General features: G+C 41.0%; 1 protein-coding gene across 7 annotated transcripts in view; it reads right to left on the bottom strand.

The window, feature by feature from the left end:
• SPECC1L (sperm antigen with calponin homology and coiled-coil domains 1 like) overlaps positions 1-15,383 on the bottom strand; it is a 129,246-nt gene that overhangs the window by 87,731 nt on the left and 26,132 nt on the right. For 3 of the 7 annotated variants that reach the window (XM_060193920.1, XM_060193930.1, XM_060193939.1), the window contains exons 2-3: positions 12,244-12,467; positions 8,881-9,070 (exon numbers count right to left, since the gene is read on the bottom strand). In XM_060193920.1, coding sequence (XP_060049903.1) covers positions 8,881-9,033 — 153 coding nt within the window. In that variant the 5' untranslated portion in view covers positions 9,034-9,070; positions 12,244-12,467. Of the gene's footprint in view, positions 1-8,880; positions 9,071-12,243; positions 12,468-15,383 lie in introns of those variants that run through there. The other 4 variants (XM_060193941.1, XM_060193946.1, XM_060193953.1 and 1 more) reach the window with 2 other exon arrangements.

The following is a 15,383-nucleotide window of genomic DNA, read 5'->3' as shown; positions in this document are numbered from 1 at the left end:
TTTGAAATGATATGTCTTTGTAACAAAAGTTTTTCTCTTCCTGTGGTTATAGACTACATGTTTATGTGTTTCAAGTTTGGTAAACATTAACTTTAAGGTTAAGAGTGTAACTTTGAAGCTAGTCTTACCAGGCAGAGTTAAATGAAGGAGTTTTCAACACAATTCTCATAAAGGTAAAATTAATTTGCTAAAGTAACTAAGTATTTAAGGTAAAATTCTAAATATTCAATGTGACAATTCATCATCTCCAAAATTAAAACACAAATTCTCTATACAGGACATTTTTGGAGGGCCCCAAAAAGTCCCTGTAAACTAATCTTGTGTAAATTAATCCACAATAAAATCTAGCATCAATCTGACATTGTAAATGTTCTAAAAAAAATTGACACTAACATGTGTTAACTCTCTAAGTAACCTGAGTTTGTTCAAAGTCTAAGGTAAAAATCAATATATTTTAACTAAATCTGGCCTGAAGATCCTGCGCACACCTAGGGTGTGTCTCCATCTTAAATGGGTGTAACAAAAGGTAGAAAAGATGCTATTGATATGTAAAGCTCTCATATACCTTCTCAATTAAAGAGGTAGAACCAGCCCTGGTGAATGATAGATCACACAATGGTAATGCTAATGATTCTCATGTCTGAGGCTTCTAACAATGGTTCTTCTCTTTACCTTTCTACATTTTATTGTGCTTAAATTGTTTAAACAGCCTTAAAAATCATACTATAAAGGCCTTCCAAAACTATAGAGATACTTAAACCAATTATAATAATTGAGTTATCAATTATAATAAACTTCTAACTTGTTACAAGTTTTGTTTCACAAGTAAGTGAATTACAGCTGTCAAGTCTTCACATGAAAAATCATCTGCTCATATGGAATCCCTGGAAATCCATTTGGAATCTGGTCCTCTAATATCACCCACAAGATGGCATGACTACAGGGCCCTCCCCGAAACCCATGATGTGACCTGACACGATCTGAAGAACCTGATTCACAGACTCCCAACGACAGAACTCTCTTACTGCCTTTCTCTCGCCCACTGCTGTCTGCCCTTGCTTCTGCTTCACCCGTCACGTTTTGGCGGTTCCAGCTCACTCTCTACTGAGAAGCAAATTTCCAGTGGCTGTCCTCCTCCATCAAGATAAGACGTGCGGCATTTCTTCCCCTCGTCATTGGCACTGGACTAATGCTTCTATTGGACTTGCTGGTACACCTTTGGACACTCCCTTTACACTGCTGGACTTCTCCAGGACTAACTGTAGCAGTCCATGGACTTTGCAGCCAGCTGTCTCGGGTCTCTGAAATGCCAGATCACCCATCTCGCCCCTCAGCTATCAGGCCCCCACTCCTCCACCTATCAGGCAGCACCTACTTCCACCCATCAGGCAGCCCCTCTGTGCCTACCAGGCCTCTCTTCAGTTTCACATTGTCCCTTGCTACTCTTACTTATCACTCCCAGTCTTATTCTAGTTCTTTTTAAAATGCCCGCACGATATAGGTTTCTGTTCACCCCTCCACTGCTATTCTTCTGACAGAATGGAGTCTTTTACAGACCTTGACCCATTTACATATGGCCATTTAGAAAGAGGGAGATGTCAGGAAATTATAAGGATGTAGTTGAGCTTGGCAGGGCTTGAACGTGAGGAGTGTGTCAATCCTATTAGTCTCTCTCTCTCTCTACTGAGAGGTTGAGCTAGGAGGGACAGCAGTAACCCTAAAGGTGTGCCTCGTCCTATCAGACTCCCTGCCTCACAAAGCAACCCACATTCCTGATACTATGGCCATTAGATAAAAAGAAAGGGGCAGATGTCAGGCAGCCCCCCTGTTCTGCTCCATAGCTGATACTATGGTCTATTTACATAATCACTGTTTTGCCTGAGACCCGCCCTGCCTGCAGGGTATTAATTAATCCCACCAGTTAAAAATTCCCAACAGTTGCTATGGAAGCTTTCTACCTTCGAGCTCTTTCCTTTTCTCCACCCCCTTTCCTAGCCATTTCCTTTTCCGACTTGCCACTTCCGTTTCAAAAGATATAAAGACGTTGTCTCTGATCAATAAAGATGCATTGCGTTCCTGCTCCACCACGAGTCCCTGGTTCTCTCCCGCGTTGCTGAGTAAGCAGCAGCCCACGTTGGCTCTGGTCAAGTTCTCTCCAACTCAGAGAGCACGTGCCCAGGAAGAAACAACTGCAACGCTAGCCTGGCAATTTCTCTCTATATATCCTCTCATTAAAATACAGTAAATAAAATATTAAAAAAAGAACTTATGGACTTCCAGGAGGTGTGGCCATGGAAACTGGGACCAAACTGCCTCTCCTCCCAAAACAACAAATAAATACAACAAAAGACACAACTGAAGTCATAATCTACAATGGAAATTTCTGCAGCCTCAGGTGGGTGCTCATGTGCTAATGGAGAGAAATGGGTGCAGGTGTGGGTTGAGAACAGCAAAGTTAAATCAGAGCTCTGGGTGGTGCAGGTCCTGAGCTATGCCATTTTGGTGGTTTCACTTTAAGCACAACAAGCAAGTAACATTGTTCCTAGTGCTAGGAAAGAGACAGCAGCTTAAAAATCTCTCAATCTTTGACTCAGTGGGGTTTTAGCGTTCTGAATTTAAGGCAAGGACACAATATAAACAAAGGCATTTAGGACCACAAGACACCCCAAAGCAACCACCCCACCATCCCACCCGCCGCAGATCATACAAACAAGAGAAACCTAGAGATCACAATAGCACTACCTGCTGGCCATCAATAACCAGTACAAAAAAAAATGCACAGGCAGAGAAACAGAACTAAACAGCCAACTATGCCGTATCAGCCAGACAGAAATGAAACAGGATATCCAAGGAATTACAGATTTAGAGTCTCAGAGACAGACTACACAGAGCTCATTATGAGGACTCTCCAAGAATTTAAGCAAGAATTAAAAGAGCATGTTACTATGGAATTAAAACACATAAGAGGAACTTATAACAGAGTTCATTAAGAATCTTCAAACCTTGAAAGAAGAACTTCAGTCAGAACTCCAGGGAGTAAAATACACTCTAACTGCAATCCATGCCCAGGTAGAAGGCTTAGGAAGTAGATCCACATATTCAGAAGAAATAATCTCCAATCTAGAAGATATGGCCAGCCCACTCTTTCAATTCAAAGATGAGGGAGAGGAATGGTTCAGAAAGACTGAAGCAACTCTCTGTGAAACTGCAGACTCCATCAAAAGATCGAATATAAGAGTGACAGGTATATCTGAAGAGGAGGACAAGGCCAAAGACCCAGAGTCCATTTTCAGAGCAATTTTAGCTGAGAACTTCCCTCACTTAGGAAACCACCAGCACATTCTCATTCAAGAGGCAGAACGATCACCCAGATTTATAAATACAAAAAGACCAACGCCAAGGCACATTATTGTAAAAGTATCAAAAGTCAACAACAAGGAAAAAAAATTTGCTGGCTGCTAGGGAAAGGAAAGAAGTTACATACAAAGGCAGAGCTATAAGACTTTCATCAGATTTCTCTTCACAAACTCTAGAGGCAAGGAGTGGAATGACATATTCAAGGCACAAAAGGAAAGGGAATTCCAGCCATGAATACTGTATCCTGCAAAATTATCCTTCAAATATGAGGGAGAAATAAAGGTTTTCTCAAATATTCAAGGACTTAAGAAATTTGTCACAATCAACCCCACCTTACAAGAACTACTGAACCAAGTCCCACAAGAAAGGAGGAAGCAAAGTAATACACGTTCCAAACACCAAGTTGCAGATGCTACCATGTCGCCAACCTGACTCCCCCAGACAAGACAACCTCACCAATGTACCCTGGAACCCCACCTCTCCAGAGCCCTGCCCCAGTAGGGAAAGACAGGGACAGGCTGGGAGTATGGATCACCCTGTCAATTCCCATATACATTGGAGAAGCAATTACAGAAGCCAGACCTCCCACCTTCTGTACCCCATAATGACCCTGGGTCCATGCTCCCAGAGAGATAAAGAATAGGGAAGCTTCCAACAAAGAGAATGGGATATGGAACTCTGGTAGTGAGAAATGTGTGGAATTTCACCTCTTATTCTATGGTTTTGTCAATATTTTTTATTTTACAAACAAATTAAATTAAAAAAAAAAAAAGAATAGAGGCAGGACCATAGAAAAAATTGTCAAATATATATAACAAGAGATAGCTATAGAAATAATAGTCAACCTATATCTGTAATCTTGGGAGAACTGCTGTAGTTTCCAATGGAGGGAATGGTAACACAAAATTTTGATGTAGGGAATGGTGTGGAATTATACCCATGCTTTCTCATAATTTTGTATATCAATAATAAATCATTAATAAAGTTAAAAAAAGAATTTATGCATCTACACTAATATACATTAACATGGAAATGGTGGAAAAGCAGAAACTTCTTGCTATAGTAGAATGTCAGGTAATAAATATAGAAATAATACAGCTACAAAGTTGGGCAAAAAGCACAAGGGTAAAGAATCAGAAAAATTCAGGCAGTGGTAGATAGCATAATGGTTATGCAAACAGACTCTCATACCTGAGGCTGGGACTATGGTTCTGAACCTGGGGCTATGGTTCAATCCCCCGCACCACCATAAGCCAGAGCTAGGTAGTACTCTAGTTAAAAAAAAAAAATCAGGGAGTCGGGCTGTAGCGCAGCGGGTTAAGCGCAGGTGGCGCAAAGCACAAGGACCGGCATAAGGATCCCGGTTCGAACCCCGACTCCCCACCTGCAGGGGAGTTGCTTCACAGGTGGTGAAGCAGGTCTGCAGGTGTCTTTCTCTCCTCCTCTCTGTCTTCCCCTCCTCTCTCCATTTCTCTCTGTCCTATCCAACAACGACAACAACAATAATAACTACAACAATAAAACAACAAGGGCAACAAAAGGGAATAAATAAATAAAATAAATATTTAAAAAATTATTTAAAAAAAAATAAGGAAAATTCTAGAATTAGGGTGAAAGTTTTGATCAGAGGATACTTACAGAATCTTGAAATCTTGAACAAGATATTCCATAGTTACAAAGGGAAATATAGCAATATAATAAGAGAGGAATCTATCTGATCCCATCTTAACTAATTAAGTCAGCATTACCAGGAATGGGAAAGACTGACAGCACATGTCTGAGGAAACATTTGCCAAGGACACATGGCTTCTATGAGTGGGATTTTTGCCAAAAACAAAACCCAAACCTCATCCCAAGAAAATAATGACAAGTCCAGATTTGGAAGACAGCCTACAGACTGCCAATTAACTGCCCTTCAAGATCTAGTGATGTCAAGGACATAAAAGATCAACTAAGGAAATAGCTCACAATTTAAAAAGAATTTCTGAAAGGTTCAATCTCTTGCACCACCATTAGCCAGAGTTGTACAAGGCTCTGGCAACGAATAAACAAACAAGTAAATGAAAAAGAATCAAAAGTAATTAACAACACTGAGTTAAATCTAAGCAAATTTGAGGGGGTTGGGAGCTAGCATAGAGACAGCATGCCAGACTTTCTTTTCATGCCCAAAGTTGCAGGAATCTCAGGTCCAATCCCCGACACCACCATATGCCTGAGCTGAGCAGTACTCTGGTAAAAAATATATATATTTAAAAAGAAAAATATACATTTAAAAAGAAGAAAAGAAAAAGAAAATAACCCATAAGTTTCTCAGATCTTCAAGTCTTTTTCTTTTTAAAATTTTAATATTTTCTTCTCTCCTTCTCTGTCTTCTTATTTCAATTTATACCCAATAACTCTGAAGCAAACTGCTCAAAAATAGTTTCATCTCTACTGTAATTCTCTCTATGCATACAGGAGCATGAGTGCACAAACGCTTGTACTCACACACCTTAAATGGCACAGCAGTCAAGGCTATAGCTAGTTGGAATGGACACATGGAGGTATACAACAGGTGCATACTTCAACCTTACAGTGATAAAGTATTCACTCAAGGCCAGATTACCAGGAACTCTAGGTGTAAGACTCAGTAGATATGGCATGCCTGTTACGTGCTTATTCCACAAGCACTACCTGCTACTCAGGGGGCAAAGGAAGGAAAGCAACGTACACATTCAGTGCTGATGCCTCAACCTGTTCTTCCAGGCACGTAAATAACAGGTCACCTGATCACACGGGCACTCCACTTCAAAGACAGTCCAATACTGAGTAACCAGTTGGATCACAAAATGCCAGCTATCTTACATGAACAGTGGCGACACGGCCACTAAAGCAACAATGCTGGGTGTTGGTCAGACTAATGGGAGTAGGCTAAAGGGCTACCCCTGCCCCTGATACCATCCCCAGCTGTAGTAGGATAACCAGCAGTTCATGAAGACTGTAACAAGAAGAAAAAACTGGAGGCATCTCCAAGTCCATGGAATAAGTTTGGTTCAGTTTTAACAATCCTGAAATAAACAACAACAAAAAAACAGGATTTCCTTCTGATTCTTTTAAGACATATACGGAAGTCCCTCACCACTTGTTTCAGTGAGATGTTTCATAAAATAATTAAGCCTGAAGCACCAGAGGTCCTAAGTTCAATCCCCCAGCACTACCAGGAGCCAGAGCTGAGCAGTTGTCTGATAAAGCTAATAAATAATAGTTAAGTTATGATTGATCAAGGTTTTACATGGGGTGGAGGGGAGAAGACTTTTAAATAATATTGTTTTGAGAAGGGTTTGGTTTCTCCCTATCAGACTAGCACAAAACTTCTCCAAGTTTTCATCATAAAGTTACTACTTAAAAATGTCATATCCCAGCCCTAATGTGCTGCTGGTGGAAATGTCAACTGGTGCAGTCCCTATGGAAAACAGTATGGACAGTCCTTAAAAAAAGGAAATGCCGGGCAGGGGTAAATAGCATAATGGTTATGCAAAGAGACTCTCATATCTTAGGCTCCAAAGTCCCAGGTTCAATTCCCTGTACCACCATAAGCCAGAGCTGAGCAGTGCTCTGGTAAAAATAAATAAATTAATTAATTAATTAAAATTTTTAAAAAGGAGATGCCTTATGATCCAGCAGCATCTAGGCAAAGGACATGAAAACACTAATCTGAAGGGATATATATGCACCACCATGTTCATACTGCATTACTAACAATAGCTAAGGAGTGGAAGCAACCTAAATGCCCACTCATAGACAACTGGGCAAAAATGCTATGAGATCCATATTCAATATCTCTGCAACTGAAAAGGTTGAAGTTGTGTGCTTCAGGACAAATGGGTGGGACTAAGGGTGATCAAGCCTAGGAAAATAAGTGACGTGGTGAAAAACAACTGGATGATTTTGCTTTTCTACAGAATACAGACAATAAACACAATCTTGGGGAGAAGAAAAAACTAACCAAACTGTCAGACTTTGTGAAACCTATGCTGGTTGAGGTGGACAGGGGGAGTGACAGAACTTTGGTGGTGGGTGTGGTATGAAACTACATTCCTCTAATCTTATACACCACTATTCAAGCACTGATAAAAATTGGTTTTTAATGGCCTGCAAGACAGCTCACTTGGACAGTGCACTTGCCTTGTTATGGACATGAGCCATGTTTGAATCTGGCCTCCACTGCACTCAAGGAAGCATCAGTGCTGTGGTGTCTGTTTCTCTGAGTGTCTCTGTTGTTTTATCTGAAAAAAGTAGCGTGGAGTGATGAAGCCCCAGTGACAAGACACACACACACACACACACACACACAAATCCAAACCAACAACTACAATAAAAACCACATGCCTGAACAACAAATTAATGGATTCTGAACTGAGAAAGGTTGGAAGAAGACTGTGTGGGTCTCCGAATAATTATTCTAACATCAGACTGAGAGAAAAGTGGCCCAGAGCCACCCTGCTGCCCCTTGGATGGTCTCAATCAACACATAACACAAAAAAAGACCCATAGGAATTTTGCTTTTAGGATACAACCTTAGGCTGGAGAAGTTTCTAAGCAAATCAATAAAACTGCTACCACCTGTTTATTCCCTAAGCACCTGCTGTGTTCCTGGCCCTGTGCACTACTCATTCATACTTGATCTCATCCCTACCACACAGCCTTATAACGTGGAACTAAGTCAGTCTCTAGGAGTTTAAAGGCTGTGCTTAAAAGGCTGTGCTTTTCCTAAATTACTGGCACCCCCACTTTAATTAGAATTAAGATTGGATCAAATGTCAGGTAAATAATAGTTTATAGTATATTGGCAATGGAGGATGCATGAAACTCACTATGTAAGAGTTTCAGGACTGTTACTGCTGGTTGTCCTTTAAGATCTAGCTCACATGCTCTTTTCATAAACCTTACCTAGGTTAAAAACTATATATTCTTAAGAGCTGAGCTAGTAGGGCCAGGTGGTAGTGCATCTGGTTAAATGCACTCTCTACAGTGCGCAAGGATTCAAGTTCAAGCCCCTGGTCCTCACCTGCAAGAGGAAAGCTTCATGAGCGGTGAAGCAGGGCTGCAGGTGTCTCTCTGTCTCTCCCTCTCTATCTCCCCAGTTCCCTCTCAATTTCTTTCTATCTATCCAATAATAAATCGATTTTTTTTTTAAAAATTTATATATATAAAAAAAGAGCTGAGCTTTCCTTATGTTTCACAGAACATCTGACTTTCCATACATATCTTACTTATTCATGAGTGTGGCAACCTCCTACCTCCAGCTCACACAAGCACAGCAGAAAGCAGATGCTTAGTGGCTTGATTCATAAAGAAGCCCACTATTTGATGTGATGTACAAACAGACCAGATGCTAAGCAAACCCTTCACTGTGAACTCACCCAAGGTTACATATTCCAGGAGTACAGAGGGCAAACCCTACGTGTTGATTTAATAGATCTCACACTAAGATACCCTCTTCCTAAAGTCCTCCCAAAGCCCAACACAGGACCATGTTCGTACCTTTGACAATGATACTGCTGCTCCAGGCTTTGCAAGTCTGCTTCCTAGAGATGATGAAGAACTGTTCTCAGGTTTCGTTTTGTCTACTGGTTGTGTTTTGCTTATCCCAGACACTTTAGGCACTGAGCCAACACTCCTGCTTGCTTTCTTCATTCTGGGCTTTCTCTTTGTGATGCATTTACAATAAAATCTGCAGAAGAAATGACATTTTACTGAGAACAAAACTGAAAGAATGTTTGTTAGAAATAAAGTTTTGAAGAATGTTACCATAAGTGTTTGAAATTTAAATGTTGCTACAGAACATGCTGAAAAATTATTTGATGGGGCAGGGGTAGAAAGCATAATGGTTATGCAAAAAAATTCTCATGCCTGAGGCTCCATAGTCCCAGGTTCAATCCCCCGCACTACCATAAGCCAGAGCTGAGCAATGATCTGGTAAAAATAAATACATAAAATTTAAAAAAATATTTTTAAAAGAAGTATTATTAGTATTGTTAAGTAGAACACATTGGATTCAATACTTCCTTCCTGAATATTTGTAATTTAAAATCATTTTGTGCATTCTACAGTATTATTTCTATCAGAAACAGAATATCCTAGACCTATGAGCTGGTCAAATAAAGCACAGTGTTTATTATCCTTACATTCAATGAAACCAAAGTCCTCGTGACACCCAAGAACTGATCACTGCAGGCTTCTCTAACGCATTCTCTCTATCTCCTACACTAGCCCAGAGGAGATGCTTTCTCTAGTGCAGCTCTAGTCCCTGCATTCCTCACAGACAACTCAGTTTCCCACAACAGACACAATACAGTCACACTGCTCCCTGCCAACCATCAAGTCTATTCATTTCTCCCTATAGCATGAAGGGATTGAGTTGAATGTAGAAAAGTCGAATTCCCAAGAACTTTTCTTTCAATTTCTCACTACCTTTCCACTGAGGCACTTTTTTTAAGTCTCACATCTTGTCATCCCCCAAAGTTCCCTTCTTTTCTCCCAACTCTACACATGCACGCTTTTCCACATCATCATCCGGGTCCTCTATCCAGAACTCACTGCAATGATAAAAGATGTGTGTGTGTGTGTTGTGTGTGTGTGTGTGTGTGTGTGTGTGCGTGTGTGTGCATGAGAGCACACAGCCACTCATGCAAAGATCCAAGAAAGAAAAAAGGAGCAAAGCCAAAAGCTTTAATGCTAAGATGTAAATGGCCTAAGAGAATGGAAGTTTGAGATCTTGAAATCAGTGGTTTTCACCCACACTGGACTCCGAACTCCACAATTCTAACAAATTTGTAAGCATACATTAATATTTTTGAACTAAAAGTCAAAAGATTATTTATTACATACAGACTTTAAACATATCTACATAGTATGGTGACTATAACTGAAAACAAGTTCCTAATAAAACAAATATGAATTTCAGTATGTCAGCATCAGGAAAGCCTGACCAGGACTATAAGAAACCCAAGCCTATGAAGCTAACAGTCACAGACAGTCTTGACTTGGGTATGTGGATGTGACAAATCATATGCTACATTATCTATCATGTGTCCTATCAACAATGATTTATAAAAAAAGTCAACTACTCTTAAGTAACTGAATATTTGGTCAAATATTACTCTGGGTGTGAGAATTAACACTCAGGTCAGAATAATGTTTCTGAATAGCATTAACATTTATACCCACGAGATTTCAGTAAAGCAGGCTGTCCTCCCTAATCCGAATGTGTCTTGTCTCATTAACTAAAAACCAATACAGAACAAAAGCCCAAGTCAGAGAAAGGAAAGGCACCTGCAATACTACTGCACTTGTGAAGCTCTCATACCCTGCAGGGGGGGACTAGGGGCTTGAACCCAGATCCTCAAGTATGGTGATGTGTGCATCTTGCCAGGCAGGTCACCATCAGGCCACCACCACCACCCCTCACTTAAAATTTATGATTAATAGAAGGTTAAAAGATCATAAGATTACAGGGTATAGTTCCACACCCCACACACACTTATTATGCAAACCCATAACAGGTGTCACTCCAAATTAACCTAATGCAGATATATCTATGTGCAAGCTTCCTTATGATTGTGAAGTTTTGTTCTTAACAAATATCTCTCAAAACAAACAAAATGCAGCAACACTAAAACTGTACTACTCAATCACCACTTCATTTATTTGTCCTATGGGTCAGCGATGGCATAATTTTTTTTAATCTGGAAGACACAGATTACTAAATCACTTAATATTTTGAGGCTGGTCAGTGGTGCATCTGGTTAGGTGCACACGTTACCATGCATAATGATCTGGGTTCAAATTCCCTGTCCCCACCTACATAGGGAAAGCTTCATGAGTAGTGAAGCAGGTCTATAGGTGTATTGCTCTCTCCCTCTTTATCTCCTCCTCCTTTCTCAATTTCTCTCTGTTCTATCTAATTAAAGAAAAATAATAGGGGAAAAAAGGATAAATGGCCCCTAGGAGCAATGGATTTGTAGTGCCAACACTGAGCCCCAAGTAATAACCCTGGTGGGGAGAAAAATAATAATCATTTAATATTTCATCTTTCTTTTTAACAGAAAAAAAGGGAGGGTTGGAGGGGCTGAGCAGTGAACTGCCTAGTTGAATACACTCTTAGCAAGGTTCAAGCCTTTGGTCCCCACTTGTAGGGGGAAGCTTCACAAGAAGTGATGTGTTGCTGCAGATGTTTCTTTGTCTCTCTCCCTCTCTCTCCCCCTCCCCTATCAATTTTTCTCTGTCCTATCAAATAAAAGAAAAAAAAAATGTAGAAGTCAGGCAGTAGTGCAGCAGGTTAAGTACAGGTGGCGCAAAGTGCAAGGACCAGCGTTAAGGATCCCAGTTTGAGCCCCCAGCTCCCCAACTGTAGAGGAGTCACTTCACAAGCGGTGAAGCAGGTCAGCAGGTATTTATCTTTCTCTACCCCCTCTGTCTTCCCCTCCTCTCTCCATTTTTCTCTGTCCTATCCAACGACAATATCAGTGACAATAGTAATAAACAAGGGCAACAAAAGGGAATAAATAAAAAAAATTTAAAAAAAAGAAAAAATAGGCAAAAAAGGGGGGGGGTGAGTTGGAGAGATAGCTAGGCTAATTAGACACAAGATTTGGCAAACACAGTCCACAATGAGCTGAGGAAGGTACCATGGTCTATGGTGCCTCCCCATTTCTCTGTTCGAATGAAAAAGCAGTCTGGAATAATGCTGAAATAATGCATGCACAGGCCCTGGTTCATGCCTAAAGAATAGTTGTATTTATTAAGAAAAAGAAGAAAATGGATTACTAGGTCTAGATTAGTACATATTAAGTTAGAGCTAGAGTCATTAACTTAGATACCTGCTACTTTATTTAAAATAATTACCTGTTGGGTGTGGGCAGAAATAAGACTGTCACTCATGCACACCACCCTACATTTAGAAGGCTGTCACCTTGGGTGGCCAGGAGTCTCAGCAGAATGTCCCGGTACTTCTGGCTCCTTAGGACAGGATTTACAACTCTAGGCCTGTCTGAGGCTAATTACACAGCCACAGCCACACAGGAAGCCTAGGCTTCCTTACATCCACGAGGAGATCACATAATTACAATCTACGGGGGAAACAAAGAAAGGTCATTTCTTACCTTCCACAGACAGTTGGTAAAATACAACTTACAAGTCAAACCAGACTCTTAGAAATGGAAAACATCTGGGGAGGATATTTATAGTAGATCCCACATACAGCGTAAATGACAAAAAAGAAACAGAACTCTCCAGTTCCAGACATGCACTGTTGGAGGAGCCCCTCTACTGAAAAATCTGTGAGCCGGGCCGGCCAGCAAGAGAGCTCGCTCGGACTGTGCTCGGTTCATCTTCCATGGGGTTAAGGTTAGAGCCGGGGAGCAACCATTACTGCAGGAAGCTTCGGCATTGTGATGGCTGTCTATCTCTGCCTCTGTCTACCAAAAAAAAAACAAAAAAAAAACCAGCCAGGAGTAATGAAGCCCCCATGGCAACCAAAACAAGCCCCTCAAAAATAAAGCCAGCCATCTGTACTCAACACTCACAGAACATGATTCTTAATCTTATTACAGCACTGCCCAGCTTTGCTGTTGCCAGGGATAGAACCTGGCACCTTCTCCATGCAAGTCCTGTGTGCTACCACTGTGCTACCTCCCCAGCCTTCGAAAGGATTGGAATCCAACAATCTACTATCTTTGGTTGCCATTCACAGAGCACTCACTGCTCAGCTCTGGTTTATGGGGGGGGGGGGGGGGGGGGCGGGGGCAAGGACACATGACACTCAGCCTGGGGCTTTGGAGCCTGGGCACCAGAGAGCCCTTTGCATAGCCATTATTATCCATCCCTCCACCACCAATCCAAGCTATGTAAGCACACTTATCTCTTACTTCTCAAACTTCATATCCAAAATGTAAGAACTATATTAAAAGTATACACAAGTATAGCACTGGCCCTCAAGTCTCAACTAGCACTGGTACTCAAGTCTCAATTACCACTGGTACTCTTTTTTCTTTTTTTCCAGAGCACTGCTCAGCTCTAGCTTATGGTGGTGCAGGGGATTGAACCTGGGACCTGGAGCGTCAGGCATGAGATTCTCTTTGCATATGCATTGTGCTATCTACACCACCTGTACTCAATTCTCTACCTGGCTGAAAGACAAAGACTGAGATGAGAAAGGTATGCAGCTTGCCCCAAATCCAAATTCTTTACATTAAACATACGGATAAGATGCCAGATAAAAGCTAATTCTCTTCCAGCTATGACACCATCTCCTCAGACAATAACCTGGGTCCACTTGCATATTAGATGTCAGGCTCAGGCAAAAACTAGTAAAGTCATGGGCCCCTTGGGATATCCCTAAAATAGACCTACTAGCTTTTTCCAAAATGGAGACCCCAAATCTTCACCTGCAATATTCTTGCCTCTAGGTTCATGATTAGTCAACAATTTTTTCTGCTTTCTATCTTAACTCTTTTTCAGCCACCAGGTCCCAGACGCTATCATGATGCCAACCTGCAGACAACCCCACCAATGTATAGTGGAGCCCTGCTTCCCCAGAACTCTGTCCCACTAGGGAAAGAGAGAGACAGGCTGGGAGTATGAATCAACCTGTTAGCACCCATGTTCAGTAGGGAAGCAATTACAGAAAACAGACCTTCCACCTTCTGTACCCCATAATGACCCTGGGTCCATACTCCCAGAAGGTTAAAGAATGGGAAAGCTACCAGGGGAGGGGATGGGATACAGAGTTCTGTTAATGGGAACTGTGTAGAGTTGTATCCTCTTATCCTAGGGTCTTGTCAGTGTTTCCATTTTATAAATAAAAATTAAAAAGAAAAAGAATAGAGAAACTATCAAAGGGAGGAGATTGGATATGGAGTTCTGGGGGTGGGAACTGTGTGGCAATGTACCCCTCCTATCCTATAGTCTTGTCAGTATTTCCATTTTATAAACAAAAATTTAAAGAAAAAAAAAGCTAATTATCAGCAACAAAAACGCAAAGGCAGCTGGAGGGGGAGACAGCACAGAAGTAAGTGTGCAAAACCTGCATGCCTGAGGCCAGAGTCCTACCCCCAGCACCAACATATGGCACAGCTGTGCAGTGCTCTCTGGGCTGTTCTCGCTCTCTCTCCCTCTCCTCACCCCCGCCACCTCCCTCCCTGCCATGAAAATAAATAGCTCTAAGAAAGAAAAATGTTTAAATGAAAAAGCACTTCTGTTTCACTTGTTTGGGCCATGGGAAAGTCCCTCATACTTATTTACAATTTCCATTTCTTAGTGTGCAAGGTTTAACAAAAGGAAATAATCAGAAGTTCCTTGGATTTTTCTAACTTAAAACTCATTGCTTTCCAAAGAATAAACACAGAAAACCTAACCTTGCACCAAGACCTCCACAGATCCATTTCTGGAGATAGTCTCTCCTTTTAATGTGAGCTGCTGAAAAACCGTTAAACTCCTGACAATACTTCACATTCCAGACAAGTGACAAGGCTGGAGAAGGATAGCCTGAAAGAATTTCTGGCTACAATACACAACTGATTTCTCTAGATTTACTCCAGAATCAACTGGTTCCCAAAGTTTTAAACTACCAGAGTTCAAGGAAATTTGAGTGTTTGCCTGACCCTCCTCATCAAGATGTCTGAATATTTACAGAGACAGAATGTTTGTGTAGGACCCTTTCAAACCATGGCCTTTCGCTCTGATTTCTGGCTGGCAGCTATAAAAATACACAGGACTACATTCACAAAGCTAACCACCACTGATATTTTTAACTAAAAATGCCAGTTTGATAGATGTGTACATTTTAACTGGACAGAAATATAACTTTTGCATTTCACTCATTATTCAATAGGGAAGTAAAAACCTGTCACACCAAGATACATCTTTAACCATGGATTAACTTCAAAATGCCTTCAAAAGATATTTGTTGTAAATAGTTCCAAGGACTATCTAATCAGTGAGGAAAAGGAACCTTCAAACTGTTCTCCTTTCACGATGCTTTCCCC

This window comes from Erinaceus europaeus, chromosome 1 (genome assembly GCF_950295315.1).
Source record: "Erinaceus europaeus chromosome 1, mEriEur2.1, whole genome shotgun sequence".
Taxonomy (NCBI): domain Eukaryota; kingdom Metazoa; phylum Chordata; class Mammalia; order Eulipotyphla; family Erinaceidae; genus Erinaceus; species Erinaceus europaeus.
Note: the sequence above shows the minus strand (reverse complement) of the source record. Positions and strands in the feature narration are given on the sequence as shown.